The 18,682-nt window shown below is 40.3% G+C and overlaps 1 protein-coding gene across 2 annotated transcripts in view; it reads left to right on the forward strand.

The window, feature by feature from the left end:
• Positions 1-18,682, forward strand: part of bbs9 (Bardet-Biedl syndrome 9) — a 151,521-nt gene that overhangs the window by 76,937 nt on the left and 55,902 nt on the right. For both annotated transcript variants that reach the window (XR_003051514.1, XM_008323797.3), the window contains exons 19-20: positions 6,029-6,211; positions 12,395-12,644. Coding sequence is in view for 1 of the 2 variants with exons in the window: in XM_008323797.3 (XP_008322019.1) it covers positions 6,029-6,211; positions 12,395-12,644 (433 nt within the window). In the remaining variant the exon portion in view is untranslated. The remainder of the gene's footprint in view (positions 1-6,028; positions 6,212-12,394; positions 12,645-18,682) is intronic.

Genomic DNA, 18,682 nt, shown 5'->3' on the forward strand with positions numbered 1-18,682 from the left:
GCTGTTAAAGCTGGACACAGTCTCAGTCAGTACGAACATTTAACAGCTGCTGTCGTGTAAACTGAACAGTGATGAAAGAGACAAAAAAGATGAAAAGGAAATGATGTCGTAGAACATCAGATGTTCTCTCTCTGTGTGTGTGTGTGTGTGTGTGTGTGTGTGTGTGTGTGTGATGGTGTAAGCTCATGTCTGACAATTTGTAATGTTTAGGTTAACTCCCTAAAACTCTTCACGTCGTTGCAGTGTTCCAGTCTGTACGTGTGTGTGTGTGTGTGTGTGTGTGTGTGTAACCATATCCACTGGCCTGTGCATTAGTCAGGAAATAGTTGCTGTGATTCCAGCCATCGTTTCCCTGACATTCTAATTGGTTCTTTAATTAAAACACAGAAACTCGTACAGCCATCCATCTGACCCCAGGATGAACCTCTCAACTGTTTTCTTTAACTCTCTCTTCTCCTGTTCCTCCGTCTCCTCTGTCAGTGTAAACATTCTTCTTTTTCCTTTTTTTCATCTATTTTTCTCTGCGTAACTTTTCTTAGTCACGCCAAGACAAATCTGTATGTCCCCATGCAGTCTGTACTATCAGTATGAGTGTGTGTAGCTTGGACCTGATCCCTGCTACTAGCTGCGGCTAACTGAGCAGGAAACATCTAATCTACCGCGGCTGAGGTGCACACACACTCGCACACTTACTGAAACACTCAGAGCTTTGTTTTTCAAGTCGTTTCGTCCAACAATGAAAAGAAATGATTCAGATTTATTCACCTTCAGCTACGGTCGCTCTCACAAAGGTTCCCTCATGTTTGACAGGAAGTATTGGGTGTGTTTTATTTGACTTCTCTGCTGATATCTGATACACCTATTAAGGAGACAGGGAGGGTGATTGTTAATTATGTTCCCGGTGGATTAGACTTGGCGGGGGTACTTGGTGGTGGCGTTGGAACTCTATGCTCTACAGACTTTCTTGTTCCCTTTCATGTTTTGGGTTCACGCTAATGGAGGAGAAACGCACAGAAACATTTCCATCATCTTTGTTTTCTTTCAACTCCTCTGAGGACTAGAAAAAATGGAGCAGTATCGAGATTATTCTGTGTTTCTGTTCGGTGCGATTATTCTAAGAAGAGATGCAATCATAGACTGTAAAAACTTTTTGGTAAAGTTTGACGGCAGGTTTTGAAGGTATATCCAAAAATAGATACACACAGTCTTCAGTGAGGAAGAAGATGGTCAAAAGAACAGAGAGCTGTGGTTTCAAGTCGTGGTCAGTTGAACAGGCAACTGGAAACACAGGAAAAAATGATACTCGATTAAGGAACTAAATCTCTGGGTCGGTAAAAACACATAGACATTATTAGGGAAGAAACAAGAGTTCTGGTTCACTGTAGTCACATACAAACTGGCAACAAAAGAAGGGGTCTGAGGGGTTTATTTACAGACAGGGGGAGTTAACAAGACACAGGTAGGGATGGTGCGGTTATCATCACAAAGGGAAACACGGTGGGCAGGGGCTGGATGATGAGGGAGGCGTGGATACACAAGGAAGAAGAGTGGAACACAGGTACCATTTTCACCACTGGTTCTTAATATGGTGTTCGTTTTGCTTCACATCTGGGGACACAGGTCAATAGCGCAAACTTACAGGGAGTCAATCTGCCCCCCTCTGGTAAAGTCGAAATAAAAAAAAAAAGTTTTCTCCCTGTCCGTAGAATGTTGTGGTTTTATAGAAGGTAGATAAAAAAACAGTGAATGAATGAATTCTATATTCTGATTTTATCTGTTTTGGAAACAATTTTAAAAGTTTGTTATAGCTTTAGCTGTTGTTTGGACAATTCCTATTTTCTCTCTCTGTGGTTTCTGGTAAACATTTAAACACACTTCATGAGGTTTTAGTGAAAACATTGACTGCGTTTAGATAAATGGACCAAACACCGGGGCAGGAAGCCAGCAGTCAAACACGGACAGATCAAACTCTCAGCCTGGTTAGCATTTGTAGTGTTACCATAATGTTGTCATTAACAGTAAAGTTATAGTCCTGTGAACATCCAGCCATGGACTGCTCTCTAACACTTTTCTCTGCCTCACTTTTGTGTTTGGTGGTTCACTTTTTCTCTTGACTTGTTTATGTGTTTCTGCCCTCTGATTGGTCCCTACGCCGTTTCGCCTTTTCTTGCTCCCGAGCCTCATGCAGGCCATCAGCTGCAAATAGTTCTTCGCAACCACAACCACATAGTTTGTATACACGGCGGGTGTGTGTGCGCGTGTGTGCGTGTGCTGTCAGTCGTGCGTTTCCACAGATAAGGCTGCCCATGATTTCTGTTTGTGTTGCTCCGTACTGTTCTGGCGGTTTTGGTCCAAGTGCGCGTTCACATTTCAGTGCATTTGTGTGTGGATATACAAACATCACTGTTTGTGTGTCTGTGTGGTGATCCTGTGGTTGACCTACAGGAACTGTATAAAACATATGGAAGCGTCAGGAGTGTGTGAGTCGTCTAGATGGTATAAAAAGACATTTGCTTTTGAAATTTACAGATGCTGTCAAACTTATGTCAGAAATAATGGTTGTCATGGTTTAAAAATAAATACACGAATGAATATAAAAATAAAGGAAAAAAAAAACACTCCAAATAAACAACCCTTCAAGACAAATGTGACCCTAAGGAATCTTAAAAAAAAAAAATTATGTCAAAAAAACAAAAAAGACCACCCAACTATTAATGCCTCTGTGTCTGCACAGGAAAAAGCAACCTTTTACTACTTAAGCGAACTGCTTTAAAAGGCCCCAAGTACTAGTAAGGAGTACTTTGAAAAATCGAATGTACTGTATTAAGGCAATTTCATTCAAACTCAATCTTTGTTCCAAAAAAGTGTTTAAATTAAACATAATGTGCCTTTATTGTGTGTTGAACGTGGCCCAGACAGACTCGCAGGCTCAGCAGCTCCAACTGCAGGTTGTTTAAGGTCAGTTACAGTTCAGCAGCAACTGACGTACAGCTAACAGCTACTGTGTGTGTGTGTGTGTGTGTGTGTGTGTGTGTGGACATGGAATAATATCCTGTTTTATCTCTCACTCCTATGGTTTGACTCTCGCCGTAATTCTCCTCACCGTGTGTGATGTTCGTGTGTGTGTGTGTGTGTGTGTGTCCTCCTTAAATGTGTCTTTGTGTTCTCTCAGCTGGCATCAATCAGTGTGTGTGTGGAGCCGAGCCGCTGCCAACAATGAAGCCCTTCAGGAGACCAAAGGCCTTTTATCAATTCACACACAAATGCATACCTATACATACACACCGCGGTCATGTGACACGGTCAGTGAAAACGATTGCTTTTTATAAATGAATTGTGTTTGGAAATACAGGAATTCTCACTCCACAGTACCATCAGGTTAACCTCAGTTTAACAACCTGTTACTTCTCTAACTTAACAACCACATGTTAAATATATTTACCTATAGTTTAGGAGCACTGGAGTTTACCCAGTTATATTAAAAACAATGCTATGATGCATTGCAAAGCATTGTGGTAGAAGGTAAAAAAAAAAGTTCTTCTGCACTGTATGTTGGACAACTAGCCAAAGCTAAAAAATAAAAAGGTCAAAATAGAAATATAATATAGTAGCTGATCAGTCAGTGCTGTGTGTTTTTCTACAGCTGTTCACTGGTAGTTTTTACACTGTCAGCAGTTTGGAGGAATTCAACTAGGACAAATCTGGATCAAGGCTTACTTTAAAATTTGTTCCGTTACAATACAAGGAATTAAAAACAGACCTGAAGACGTGTCTTGATGCTGAATATGCTGTCTTCTTCTCAGTTCAGCCTCACAGTGGAGAGTTACTGCTAAACTGAAGAGTACTTTACTAATATTTTGTATGTGCATGTGTTTATAGAGTGAGACAAATATATTTGTCTCACTCTATAAACTGCTATTGGTATAAAAGCTCTGCTCACTTTCTGGTCAGCTGGTATGGTAAGGATTTAGTAGTACTGGTACTCACACTTGGTGTGTATCTATGTGTAAAACAATGAGTATTGGTACTGTATGGTAGACAATGGTACAGATTTGTTACAGATGTGGTAACGTTGTGTGTACCAGTTACAGTAAGTCAAGGTACAGGTGTATACCAGTGGCTGAAGCCACAAACCCTAAAAGATGAAGTGAGGTTTTTATATCACACATCACACAGATGACAGGTACATGTGCAGTGCAGTATGTACGACGTTTATTATTACTCCAAGCCAAACAGCTCCCTCTACCCTGGCAATCACAGCTCCACCCTGACACTCACACATTCTCACACACTTCACTGCCGTATCTTCTATCTGTGTTTTCGCAGTATCTAATACCGAGCACTGAATCCATTTGTCAAACAAACTGCTGGCGCACGTTGGCGCTCAGACCTGCATATCACTCAATTATCTGAACACACACTCATCCATTAGTCCCAGATCTGCTTTCACCTCCTCTGTCTCTCTCCTCATCAGCTCCTTTCTCCTTCTCTCCTCCCTCGTCTCCCGTTTCTGTCCTTCTCTTTGTCCGGCTTGTCTTTTCTTGTTGTCCTCTTCTCCATTCCTCATGCTCTGTCACCACTCTTCTGCCCTGCTTCTCTCATCTGCACTCCTCTGTTGTTGCACTCATGGAGGGGTCGACCTCTGGACAGAGGTCAGAGATCACCGGGTCCCACCACACCTTTTTGATGCGTTTTCTCTTTAACCTTTCAAACACTGGGGGAATAATAGTGGGAGTATAAGGTGGGAAATTCACCAAAGAAAAAATCTGAGTAGTGATGTGGAATCAACTTATGACCCGCAGGCCAAATCTGGCCCACCAAACCATCCAATCCGGACCATGACTGGATTCCAAAATGTTTTGCTATTTTAATTGTATTTATTACAGAAACTTTTCAGAAACTTTTCAGGAACAGTTTTCTCTTCCTTGTAACTCTTAGTGCTGCCTTCAGGTCCTAACGTCACACGCCGACGAGTTACTCCAATTGCTTATAATCTGTTTATGCTTTGACAGCATGGATGAGTAAACTATTAGGTTTTTAACTGTAAAAAGCTCAAAAGGTGTTTATTTGAAGGTGTAGTAACAGTTGTGCACATGTGGAGTTTTGGGCCTGAAGAAAGGGAAACTAATGAAACACACGAGCTCCTAAGTACAAATATATGCAGCATTATGAATGCACCAAGTCGCTAACAAGTCCAAATAGAAACAGTGTCTCAGGAAAACAGAACCTGATGGTTACCATCTGGGCCTAATGGCATGGAACTTGTGAATTGTAATTGCATTAATACAATGATGAAGTAAACAAATGTTCTTGTCTTGCAAATATTTTCCCAACTCCAGATTAAAATCCAATTACACCACAGACAAGTTGAACCGGCTTCAGCGCTGCAGTGTTGCCTCAGAAATGTTTAAAAAAAGCAATGCTTTTTCTGTTTTTCCCCTAGCCTCCTGTGGAGCTAAATGTTATAAGTTCTCTAATTCCAGATAGATTATTGTTTTGCAATCCATGTTTGAAACACCAGGAAGCTTCTGTCCTGACTCTGTAATATTTCATGTGGCTTTCCGAGGAGAAGGAAGTGGATTTGTGTCCTTATTCCCACAATCTATTATAGCATGGAGTCTGTTAGAATTAAAGTCTCACTCTGAACAAACCGCACCACTGTTCCTCTTGTTTGAGCTCTGGAAATCTCATTCTGAGGCCGTTTGGGATTATTACAGCTTAGCTTCTTTTTCAGCTGGAAAAATAAACGTCAATAAAAGAACAAAACACAGCGGAGTTCAAACAGACGTCTCTGTGTATGCACTGATCTTCTCTGCAAGTCTGATGACTTATCCCCACGCTCTGTTGACTTTGAAACAAAAAGGAGTCGTCATGAACTTATGTTTTTTTTCTGTGGATTTCAATAATTTAGACACTTTCTTAAGATAAAAAAAGACTAATGAGTCATACTTACACATACAGGAAGTCCTTGCTTTATGCCGTCCTTGACCTTGACTAAAAAACACGACATGTTTCCTTTCTGCTCCAGGTCATAACACTGGCAGAGGCTGCAGAAGAGAACCACACACTCCTGGAGGAGGCGTTCGTCCGTCTGAGGAGCGCCACACACCTGCTGGTGCTGCTGCTGTCACTGTGGCAGAACCTGACCCCGGACCAGAGCTCCATCCTGGAGGCCGCACTGCTGCCACTGCTGCAGGACACACCACAGCTGGTATTCACACTCGCCAATCTCCAGTTTCTTAAACGTGATTTGCCAATATCGATTTTTAGCCTCATCGCACTCGACACACACTGTTCCACTCAACTCTGCTGTTTTAAATAGCAGATAAGGCCGGTCACCAGCCAGGGGTGATCATGCTAAAAAACAGTCTGATCCTCACACATCCAGTTGCTGATCCGATCGCTGATCCAAACAAAAAGTTGGGACTGTAAAGTTGAAATCAGATAGTTCAAAATGTTTTTGGTACTGTTTGCTGGATTTCAGAGGGAATAATCCTAACTGATTTTGTCCAAGGATGTAAACAAGAAACTGCTAGCTATCACAAAGAGCTAGTTTTATGAACTAGGTGCTTGAACTCAAATGACCAGGCTAAAGATATCCACCTACATTGAAAATATTGAAATATATTTACTTATATAAAGTAACATACTTTATTTACAGCTTATATGTTTGCGTATTGATTTAAGGCTTGTAGCTGTACGGTGCAGTATGATTCAGTTCGTATAGTATATGGTCACTACTACACACTATAGAATTATATTTATATACAGTATTTTTATATTTTATTTTAATTGCTAATGATCTACCAGTATTAAATCTGCAATTTATTGGCAGATCCCTATCTAGATGATCGAGAGAGAGAGAGACAGAGAGCGAGAGAGGCTCTGTAAGACTGTGGTTATGTACGTATGTGTACAGGTCAAGGGCACAATGACCACTAGTGGATGAGATGCACATAGAGTTCACTGATGCTTTACACGTCTGTGTCTTGTGTGATTCTCATGTGTGTTATACTAATCAGCCGAGTTGACGGTGTTCTTCCATTCAGTGCAATCAACAAAAAATGTATGTCCCTGTGAAGAGTCCAAATCTAGGTACCTGTACTGACTCAGTGTGTGTGTGCAGGCGTGCGTGTGTGTGAGTTCATTTTTCCATGGCACTGATGATCAAACCCCTCAACCTCTCATTACCACTAAGTCTATTTCCAGCCTCGTCCTCCTCTGACGGCCTCCCATTACACACACACTGGTACACACAAACATCTGTGTCTTCATAAACAGCAGCACATAAAATATCTGTTACATCTGTTACAGCAGTACACTCACACACACACACACACACACACACATGTCCAGGGCAGACAGGAATAGATGAGAGGTTCAGATGATGAGCCCTTGGGGACTGTTTCTCTTTGCCTGTGCGTGTGTTTGTTTTTGTATGCACTGGTGTGTGTTATTTTAAATAGGATTAATGGCATTAAGTGTATTATCTTTAATCAGGGTCATGTCCGTATCATTAAAAGACAAACAGGTGGACAGAACTGATGAGCTATTTTCAGAGAAGCCGACTCACACTCCAGGATGGTGCGATGACTCTGCACTACAAAAAAGTTTAAAAAAATGGTCATGAGAAATTACATTTTGTCGTCGTATGCTGTAGATATAGGAGCTACAGCAGATAATGAGAGTTAAATCTAGGTTTCTTAAAAAAAAATTCTAAATAGATAAGGGATAGGGATATAGGGGGAATCTTGAAATCTTCCTCTTTCTTCCAGAGGTTTTTCTAGTATAAAAAACTGATGAGGAGGTAAAAATAATCTGAGGAGAAAAGGGGAAACAGAAGCAACATTTTCCAGGACATGTTTTTATGCGTTAATCCCAAATCAAACTCTCCTTTATTTGGTTTATTTAATGTGATTTGTTTTGATTTTAGATTTGTGTTTTTGGACCAGTGGGCAGATTTGTGCTGGTTGATTAACGACAGATGCAGCGGCCGGATGATTACAGCGTTGCCGGGGCTACAGCTGCTGGCATTTGGCTCAATGTGTGGCTCCCGACAAAAAACAAAATAGGTTTAAATGCTGCACAGAGTTTCAGAGTCATGTAACGGTCTGAACTCTAAACTAAAGTCTGTTTTAGGAACATTTACATTGTTCAGTGAGAAAATAGTATGTCATTTTCACTTCCTAAATAATAATAAATGTCCTATTTTTACAGGATAAATAAAGGACATCTTCCAGATTTTTTAGCATCCAGTCACCTATAGCAGTGTTTCCCAAACTTTTTATTCTGGAGACCTATATTTTAAAAGTCACAAACCTTTGCGACCCAATAGACATTATTCGTAAATTCTTGGGAAACATGATGCGAGACGACCCCAAAAAAAATCTCTTGCGACCCACCTGGCTGACGCGACCCAGTCTTTGGGAAACACTGACCTACAGTACACTTAAATAAGTTGATACAAATTCAAAGGTGCTCTGATTTGCTACTGTAAAAATACCCAGCATTACTTTAGCTGATCTGAACTGCATTTTAACATGCAAATGTATGGATTAGATCAGTGGTTCTCAAACTTTTTGTACCATCTGAGAAAATACTCTCAGAGTACCACCATGATGACCAACATTAGAATATAGCAGCATAAGCCTTCACTATTAGCTTCCTATTTCATAATCTCACAAGTAGCTACACATTTTTTCTAAATGTTGTATTAATTGTTCATGGTATGTTTCAGATTAAATTCAGTTTAAAATGTAAATGTGAAAATATGAATTTTCCCCGCGTACCGCTAGAGAGTGCTCGCGTAACACTGGTGGTACGCGTACCACAGTTTGAGAACGACTGGATTAGCTAATTTATTTACCTTTATTTACCCTTGTCAGTAATAATATATTTTTACCACATTAGTTAGATAATGATTAATTAATGCATTCAAATTCCAAATGCTAGCCTTTCTAACGATCCTGTTCCCTTTACTGTGGTCTGTCACATCAGTGGTCAAGATCTTTAGCAGATGTCCACACTAAACCTCAGAATATTCACAGAATGTTTAGAGAAGTGTTGCTCAGCGCCTCTCCTGTCTGCCCTAAAAGAAGTGAGGAAGAGGAGGAGAAGAGGAAGTGCGTATGTGTGGCATCCCACCACACGTCTCATTTAGCTGCAACCATGCAGAACCCTGCCACCTCCTCTCCTCCTCTTCTTTTCACATTCCTCCATCTCTCCACCCTCTCATCCTCCTTTTAACCAATTTTAATTCCATCAAATGTTTCCACTCCCATCAAATCATCCTTATTTAATTTTTTTATTTATTTATTTATTAATTATTTTTTAATAATTGTTTTTTTTTTTGCTAATTTCCCTATTTTCTTCTTTCACTAAACCCATATTTGCACTCTTACTCACCTCACCCTCTCTGTTCCCTTCTACATCCCCTGACATGTATTTTTTGTTGACACTTTTAGTTTCTCTTTCACCTCTTTCTACTCTTTCTCAACCTCGTTCTCCTTCCTGCCCCTTCCCTATGGCGTCGCTCTCTGATTTCCATCAGTCACTCTGTGCTTGACAGGTGATCACTGACGGGTTACCAGAATTGTCTTCCTATGATACCCTATGAAGTATCCCGAAAAATGTCTCTCATGTTCCTTCCAATCGAGAAAATGTTTTTCCAAAATCCAAAAAAAAAAAAGAACAAAAGCAGGTTGTTTTTGTTGATCACCTTAGAAAATGTACAGGATGACATTGGATTTCTGGTGTTTTTAGAAACCTCCTTCCAGGTACCGACGCTGGAGTCCCTCCAACAGAGACTGTCTGTATGACAGAGCTGTTTTCACACAGCCGTACCTCCGGCTCCTTAAATGACTTTCCCAGTTATGATGGGAATGTCAGGACTGAGGAATTGCTGTCTAAACCTTTACTCCTCTCTTTGGGAGTCCTCCAAGGTTGCGTGCTAGGCCCGGGGGTGTTTTCTCCATGGCTGTCCAATAACGCTGTAATCACACCTGGGATTTCCACCCCAGTCAAACCCAATATTCTTGATGCTGCCTAGAGACGAGACTGGGATCCTCCACTGATTATTTATTCTCTGGGGTCTAATTATTTTATTTTATTTTTTTTATTGAGAAAGTCTTTTTTTTTACCTATTCAGTTTTAAAGTTACCTTAAAGTCAAGGCAACTCTTCACTCTATGTCACATAGAAAAACACTTGTGGTCCATATTTACTCTAGAACATTTCAAACTCTCATTCACATGGATGATGTCGTTAAAGCAACCTGCTTCTGTTTACCCCAGTTCATAGCTGGATGTTTGGCCCAGATTTGCCTTTGTACATGGCCAGATAGAATTATTTGTAAATCAAACAAACTAACTTTAAAACGCCATTCTGCCTGAGTAACAGCCCAATAAAAGATTTAGTAGGACTATAATGTAAAGTTGTTAAAAGCTATTGATCACCTAGAAAAAAAACATGTTCGTATCCCACTTTAAAATAACTTTAATAATAGTCCTTAGAAGTCAAACATGGTGTGAATGAGGTTAATAGAAGACAAACGCTTCCTTGTTTCTTGCGGCAGGAAACGTCCGTCCTATTTTACATTACTGGGAACTTGTCTAATTTATCGTTGTGGCCCGGATCCAAACATGCTCCACTCCACCTTTTCTTAGCTTCCTTTCTTCTTTAGGGTAAATGTCTGTGGTTTAACTTTTAAAGACGTTTAATTTCCCTCCGCAGCATGTGGAACAAGTGTGTGTGTGTGTGTGTGTGTGTGAAAAAGTGCCAAGTTTCCACAGAAACCTGCAGTTATGCTGTTCCTAGTATTTGATAACCTGGTGAGGTATTGTAGTAGGGATAGGTCACCCACCTCCCATCTTTCCTCCTGCTCCTGTTCCTCCTCTCTTATTTTCCCCCCATTGAAGCCCTCCAGCTCTCCTCCCTCTCCTCCTCTGTCTGCTCTCCCCTCATTTCTTATCTCAACTCACCCATCGTCCTTCCACTCATCTCTTTAATATCTGCCCTCGTCTCTGTCATCATCTCATCTTCTTGACCTTCCACGATCCCCCCTCTCTCTCTCCTTCTCGCCTTCCCTCTCTGTCTCTGTCTCTCTGTCATCATCATTACAGGGTTGATTACCTGTCATTATGGCTCATTAGGGGCCTATCAGCGTGGCGGCAGCAGTTGGGGGAGGCGGGTGTGTGAGGAGAAAAGGGGATGTCAGGCGGGTACCTGTCAACACGACCGTGCACAGGCACTCCCATTCAGTGTCAAACCCTGGGACGGCTGGTTATAGATTCAGGGGGTTTTAGGACAAGATAAGTGAGCAGATGTGTGTGTGTGTGTGAGTGTGTGTAACAGGGTGTTAGTGGGTGAGTGAGTCTGCGTATGTGTGAGTGCGGGACAAACAGAGAGGTATAAGTTGGCCTTAAACAATAATTAGAAATGTTTCTGAAATCATCTCTTGTCATTATAAATTGATTGATTTATTTTAATTATTGGTTTTAGTTGTTTCACTCCTATATGCCCAAAAAATATAAGTACAAGTGCAGTGCAACATGCACCTTTGTGCAAGTAAATACTTTTGTTAAGACATGAATTCTGACTATAAAGGAGACCGTTTGTATCGGCCAACACTTTATATTATATTGTACACACATTTAAGTACACAAATCTAATTCTTTTTATGAGGTCAAACTCACAGAAAGGATATTCTACCAGATGTTCTTTCTCTTGTTTAGTAAAGACAGCTGAGGTTGGGGCTATTAAACTTCAACAATGAATTGCACCAGAAACCTTTAGATGGAGTTCAAACATTTAAATGTAGTTACCGTTACTTCACCCCCATCTTTTTCTACTTCCACTAGCGTCCTAACCTTGTCTTCTAGACCTGCTCGTCTCCAAACCGGGTCATTGTTCTCAAACAAAGATATATTTCTTCTTGTCATGTCTTTATATGAGCAGATCAACACAATAGTGTTAACCACTTGGTGTTTTTTAGGAAGTCAGTGGGGCAAAAATGTGGTAAGGTTTAGGCAAAGTGACTAATTTGTAGTTAGATACTGGAACAATAGTTGGTGCCAGGGAGATCGTGGTGTTCTTAACGGAAACAAACATCCTCTCCGTAATTTCAACATGGATCCGGTGTTGAGACACAGACTCACAGACTGTCCTCAGGATAATGAAGAGTCTCGGTGTCGAAACACCATGCCATGTTGTTGTCCATGCAGTACAGCTCACAGCAAGAATGTCCCAGAATTTTACTAAAAAAAACCCAGTTATTTTCTTTTCTTATTGTAGCAATTTTGAAATCTTACGTGGTGTAAAGAAGAATTCTGTTCATTTCCCAAACATGACACTGTTGTTTTGTGTCAGGTAAATACAGTATAGTTCTCTCTCCTCAGGGCTGGGAGGAGAGCTGCGACGCAGCCGTCACTCACCTGCTGCGAACTTGCCTTTCCCGCAGTCCCAAAGACCAGGCTGCATCTCTGGCCCAGATTGGTAGCCCCCTGCTGGGTCTCCCCCGTGACACCACCCGCCTAAAAAAGCACATCACACTGCTGTGCGAACGCATAAGCAAGGGAGGACAGCTGACTCTGGCCTCGGAGACTAATGTCCAGGTCCCTGCCCACATCCAGAACCTGGCTGCACCTGGTGAGTCTGAGGAGGGTGGGTGAAGGAATGAGCTGCATACTAAAACTTTAATGTATTTATATTAGAAAATAACCTTTGAACTCAAACGGCAAATTAGCTTCACATCATCCTGTGACAGTCCTAGGTGACCCCATAGTGTGTCATTGTGTTTGTTGATGTTGATATAAATGTGCATTATATAAAAGCAGGTCGGTAGAAGTGAGTTTAGACCATCAGTGGACCCCCAGAGAATTGATTCCTCTGTACTTGAGTTTGAGTTTGACTTCTGTTTGCTACTAGTGTGTTATAAATGTTTCAAAATCCATTGGAACAATTCAAATCAAAACACAGAACAACAGAAACCATGACACCAGGTTTGACCTGAACCATCGACACTGACTCTGAACTGTGTCACAGTTTCAGTTTTGTGTGTCTGTGTGTGAGCGTGCTCCCAATATAACTTGGTCCCCTGTTGGAGATTTTAGGCCTCGTCAGGCAAACACATGAAGGCTATTCATACTCCACCTCAAACGTTTGACACACACTCCTATTTAAATGCATCTGAACACACACACATACAGACACGCATACATGCAAAAAAACACTACAAGTATCCACCAATGACACACCAATAGAGTCACATTTGCAAGGTAGACACATCCATAAAATTCCTTCACTCCTTTAAACCCACACACACACACACACACTGTACGGTTCATTTAGTCCTGGCCACAGTTTATAGAAGGGCTTTTGACAAGATCATCAATTACAGTCTGTTTGTTCTCCTCCCTCTTTATTTCATTTATTCCTCTCCCACTTCCTTCTTTTCACCTTCTCCCAGGTTTTCTACATCAAAGTACAGGATAAAATCAATCTTTATTTAAGTTTAGTGGTTCAGGATTTGAACCTGGGGCCTTTTGCACCCCAAACAAGAATCATACACACAGAGCGTACACACACGTATGTGTATGTATACAGTAAATATACATCAGTGATATATATTTATATATGCACATATATTTCTACTATCGATGATACCAGACTGTATTATACAAATTTATATATAATTATATATAATTATATTTGTTTGTGTGTGTCATTGTGAAGGGACGTGTGGTTGTAGGTGAGAAAAGTCTATAATACTTTAACAACGTGGTAAAAGGTTATTGGAGGGATCACATCAATTTTACAGTCAGTAACCTCAGTGTAGTTTTTGTGCAGTTCAGTAGTACTCATGTTGTAAGGACATGCTCCTGTTGACAGACCCACACACACACAGACCTTTTTAGTTGTGGAGTCAAACCTGGAAACACCATAATGACGTAAATGATCAAATCTAAAGGCGGCGACTTTTTTAAGTCCAGAAGACTTTGTTTGTGTGTTTCCTGCTCATGAGCTCTTCCCTCGCTTCTCTGGTCCGCTGCCAAAATCCATAACTGTAGACATGCTTGTGTGTACGCACAAACACACACACACGCACCACAAACACTGCTCTTCAGTAAACAGTCGTTTGTTAAGAGGCTGAGATGTTGCTTTTTCACCCGCCTGTAAACATACACATTTATTTAGGTTTCCAACAACACCGGCAGGCAGCAGTTTCCCTTTCAGACCACAGAAAACACACACACACACACACACACACACACACAGGATAACTTTTAACAAGCCCTGCTTCATTGGACGTGTGTTTCTCATGCATTCATGTGAGGCTTTCCTGCAGGTATCAAGGCTAAAACACACATATATTTCTGAACAGAGAGAACGACATTATCACTTTCACCTTTACTTTTGTAATCATGAAAAAAAAGACACACATATACATGTTGAAAACTTTATTTAGTAATTTTAATGATTAAATACTGTCACAGTTCTATGTCAGATTACTGCTAAATCTGATTTTGTCACATGACATTCAAATTCACCCTGACGATACTCTTTAGGTCAGCTGTCCTCAACAGCCCCAAAGTATTTACACACACACACATGCACACACACCTGTTGAAGTCTGTAATGTTTGTCACATAGTTGAGAAAATGCATCATGTCATCATTTAATTTCTCTGATATTGGAACGTGCATCGTTGTTTCATGTTGATTTCTAAATTTAAAATGAATGAAGAGGAAATGGTCATTGTAGAAATATTTTCATCAGTATCATTAAAACCCAGTTGATTGCATAGTTTCATCTCCAAGTCACCCATGTATTTGAAAGCGTTATTTCAGCTCTTTTAACCCTTAGCCCCTCCCACCAGATGTGCACAGACTGACGCACCCACTTCACACATGACAGATGACCTGATGCAATCTCTGTAACTGTAAAAAACCACTGCCCAAATCACGCGTGTGTTTTATTCCCTTTATTGGCTGAACTTCTTCTACACTCTGTGAAATATCCATTTTTCATCAAAAGAAATATGTGGATGCAGACTCCTGTTGAAACAACCACTAGGGGTGCTCTTCCTCCTTGTACATTGCCTTTTCCGTAGTTTCCCATTTGGCTGGTCATTTGTCGGATATCTCTACATGTACAAGATGCAGTCGTACTAGCTGTAGTACTTACATTAGTAAGTTGGTATAATAAATATGTACCGTTATACTCAGTCATAAATGCGATAAAAAAAGTCTACGTTAAATTAAATTAAATCTGCAAGTGTGGTGTTGAAAAAAGTTGAATATTCATACCATACAACGTGTGTGTGTGTCTGTGAGTGTGTGCACACGAGTGTGTCTGTCTGCGTGTATGTGTGTGTTGCAGCTATTTTCACCCATTGGTAGCTGTGGTTTGGGGCCTGCTTCTATTTTAAAATTAAAGAGAGGGGAGAAGATGGGTCACGCTTGTGTGCAAATGTATGTGTGTGTGTGTGTGTATACTGTATGTGTGTGTTTAAAATGCAAGTATATGTGTGTTGAGAGCACACACAGTAAAAGGAAAAATGCTTCCGTTCTGTTCAAGTGTGGACTGTCTCCTCTGAGCGTTTGCTACTATTACACAGTGATTAATAATCATTATAATTTTAAAATATAGCACGGTCCTCCACTGATGACTTTTAATCTCCACATGACTGGAGATGGACTGTAGAAAAATGCAAATCATTTAACATGAGGTTTTTTTCCCATTTTTTCCCTAAGTTGGAAGAAACAATAATTACTAAAAATTTGAATTACCTAAAACTAAAAAAAAAAAAAAAAAAATACTTCTTAGTTTTTGACAGGCTCTCAACCACAGTGACATGTTGTTCTATAATGGCAGCATGAACGATATTCACATTTTGACTCCCCTGTACATGGAGAAGTCAAAAGGTTTAAAGACTAAGACAAAAAAAAGTAATTAACAAAACTGTGTCTCCATATGTCCTTCATTTAAGTTCTAAACTTAAACTATAATGTCAGTATTGTTACCATAGAGGAATGTTGTCTTTATTGAGAGCGTTTTTTTCTCCAGGTCCAAACCCAATTGTTTACCTTTTTTAAAGTAATTCTTCAAATCTGAACCAGAACCTGTTGCAAGGATCAAACTATTGCAGCATTCAGGTTTGGTCAAAAACGTAAAGTCAATTTCCAAATGTTCATTTTAAAGGGTGAGAAAATAAAACACTTGAGTCAAATATACCAAAAAAGTCCAAACTAATGGAGACATGATCTGTTTTTAGTTTTTAAAAGGAGACGCTGCGTATAAACATAAACTCTGTCTTACATATTTTTGACTAACCCTCTCACTGTACGTCTTTCTGAGTCTGGACTCTAGTTTTTTTCAGCAGACAAAGTGATTTTCATCATTCATGATTGTCCTACTGTAGCGGACGAAAGCCACCAAAACCTAATTTTACAAAGTTTTATAAACACACAGCACTTTGTAAAACATCAGGTTGCAGGGTCAGACTGAAAAATGTGTACGTGTGTGTGTGAGTACGTGTGTGTGCGTACATTGAGGGGGGATTGAAATAGCAAAAAGCCCACAGCCAAATTGCAAGGAACCACAGAAGCGCAGTGTCACCCCATCCTGAAACCGCGGCCCAGAATAAAGCAGGACTGGTGTCTCCACTCCGCGGACCAACACAGAGCTGACTTTTGGAAGCAGTCTCGCTTCTTGACCAAGTTGTCCAGAGCCGTTCCAAAACTGTCCCAGCCTGGCCTTAGTGCTCCACGCTGTCCTAAAACTGTCACAAAACTGCTCAAAGTTTCTTCACCCTGGCCTCAAAATGACGGTGGAGCGTCCCAGAAGTGTCCCCGTCTCTACACAGACAGACCCACAGTGTCTCCTATTGTTTCCAGCTGTGTCTAAACTACATCAACTCTGCACCAAACCATTAAACAAACATTTATAAACTCTCCACACACTATGTGACAAAACCTGGTCCAAACCACACAGAGGTCCATATTTGACAAACTCAGTGATTTACTAAATGAATATGTTCCGAAGTGGAGTTGATTAATGCCTTGTTTACACACAACATTGGCCAGACGTCTGTTTCACACATGGATCTATCTCCACACTGTTCTCTGGTCTGTGAGGATTGGAATTTAATAGAGATGTAATATCTTCTGTAGGCGTTTAGGACAAGGCTTCACAAACAGCACCCACCTTAGCAAACCCACAGACAACACTACAGAGTATCTAAAGAAACATCCAGTTTTAGAATGGATGTTCTTACTTTTAAATAATTATTACATTTTTAAGCATAAGGAAATGATTAATGAAGATGTTTTCTGTGCTCACTGTATGCTGCCTCATATTTTCAGATTTTGGATTTTTGCCCTTGAGTTCTTAGTCCTCCACGGCAGGGCTGTTGGTCTGCTCCTCCATGCCTATAAATAGCCATCTGTCAAATAAACTGAAGGAGATTCTTGCATCAAAAATGACATCTATTCTGGACGATTTGTGGAATATTTATTTATTTACTCATTTATTTGGCCCATTTTGTCCAATATGCATAAATGAATGCATTACATGCTTGAACTAAATCTGAATGAACTCCTTAAGATATGTGCACTGAGATGTCAACGTTGTCATCAGAGCTTTCTCATGACGAAGCTTGGGATTTTGTTTTTCTGGTTCTTTTTTCTTTATTTGAATTGTAGTCGTTGCAGTTGAAGAAAACACATACAGTGAAAGTGTCATTTGATGTAGTGGTAGATCTCCTTCTCTGTCTCAGGATGGATTTGATTGGTTGTGTATTTTGTCTCTCCATATCCCTGTCTCTGTGTCCTCCTGGTCACTGTTATCTTTTCAACTCCCTGACTTCTTCTGCTTGTCTTCAAGTCGTCTTTTATCTCTTCTTGTGGGAGGAAATGCCAACTGTTAATCATAAAAGCCAAGCTATCCCCTCTCTCTCTCTCTCTCTCTCTCTGAAGACGTTAAAAGAATGTTCCAGCGTGTTTTAAGTCTCTGATGCAGACGGTATTTGCCACAGTCTGTTGGTGAGTTTATAGATTCTCCAGACTGTGGGTTTAAAAAAAAAGATTATTTGTTTGATTTTGAGATGAATTGCCGTTGACATGAGTCAGGGTGAAATTCTTACATCAAATGTTTTGTCACAGCCTGTAGTGGAGCGACCTGTGACTGTTGACCTCTGGTATGTTTGGTCTGTTTGTTTTATTTGACAGATCCAACCTCTCCAGTCATTATAACAACAAAACAGTTCCCATCTCCTCTATATCATAAATTATCAGCCAATCAAATCCCTGCATTTAGACACACAATGAGAGTGGACAGACAGAAAGTGAGACACAGGGTGTGGAGAGGAGAGGAAGACAGGAAGTTGTTCCCTTGCTGTTAGTCAGAGAGAGAAAACAGGGGTTTTTAAACCAGAAGAACTGGAAATTACTGCTTTTTTCTGATGACTCTAGACCTGTGGAAATAGAAAGCACCGCCATCAGAAAAAGAAAAGACGTTTGCTCAAAGGTTTCCACTCAAATCAGCAGTGAGGGCAGAGAGAACAACTATTAACAGACACAAAATGCTCCCATTATCTCTGAATACATTAGACGTAGGATTGAGATAAAGGTTTAAGTTGAAGTTAAAATGTAGAAAATCACTTTTTTATTTTCTAAGAACAAATT

This window comes from Cynoglossus semilaevis, chromosome 13, assembly GCF_000523025.1.
Source record: "Cynoglossus semilaevis isolate Cse_v1.0 chromosome 13, Cse_v1.0, whole genome shotgun sequence".
NCBI lineage: Eukaryota > Metazoa > Chordata > Actinopteri > Pleuronectiformes > Cynoglossidae > Cynoglossus > Cynoglossus semilaevis.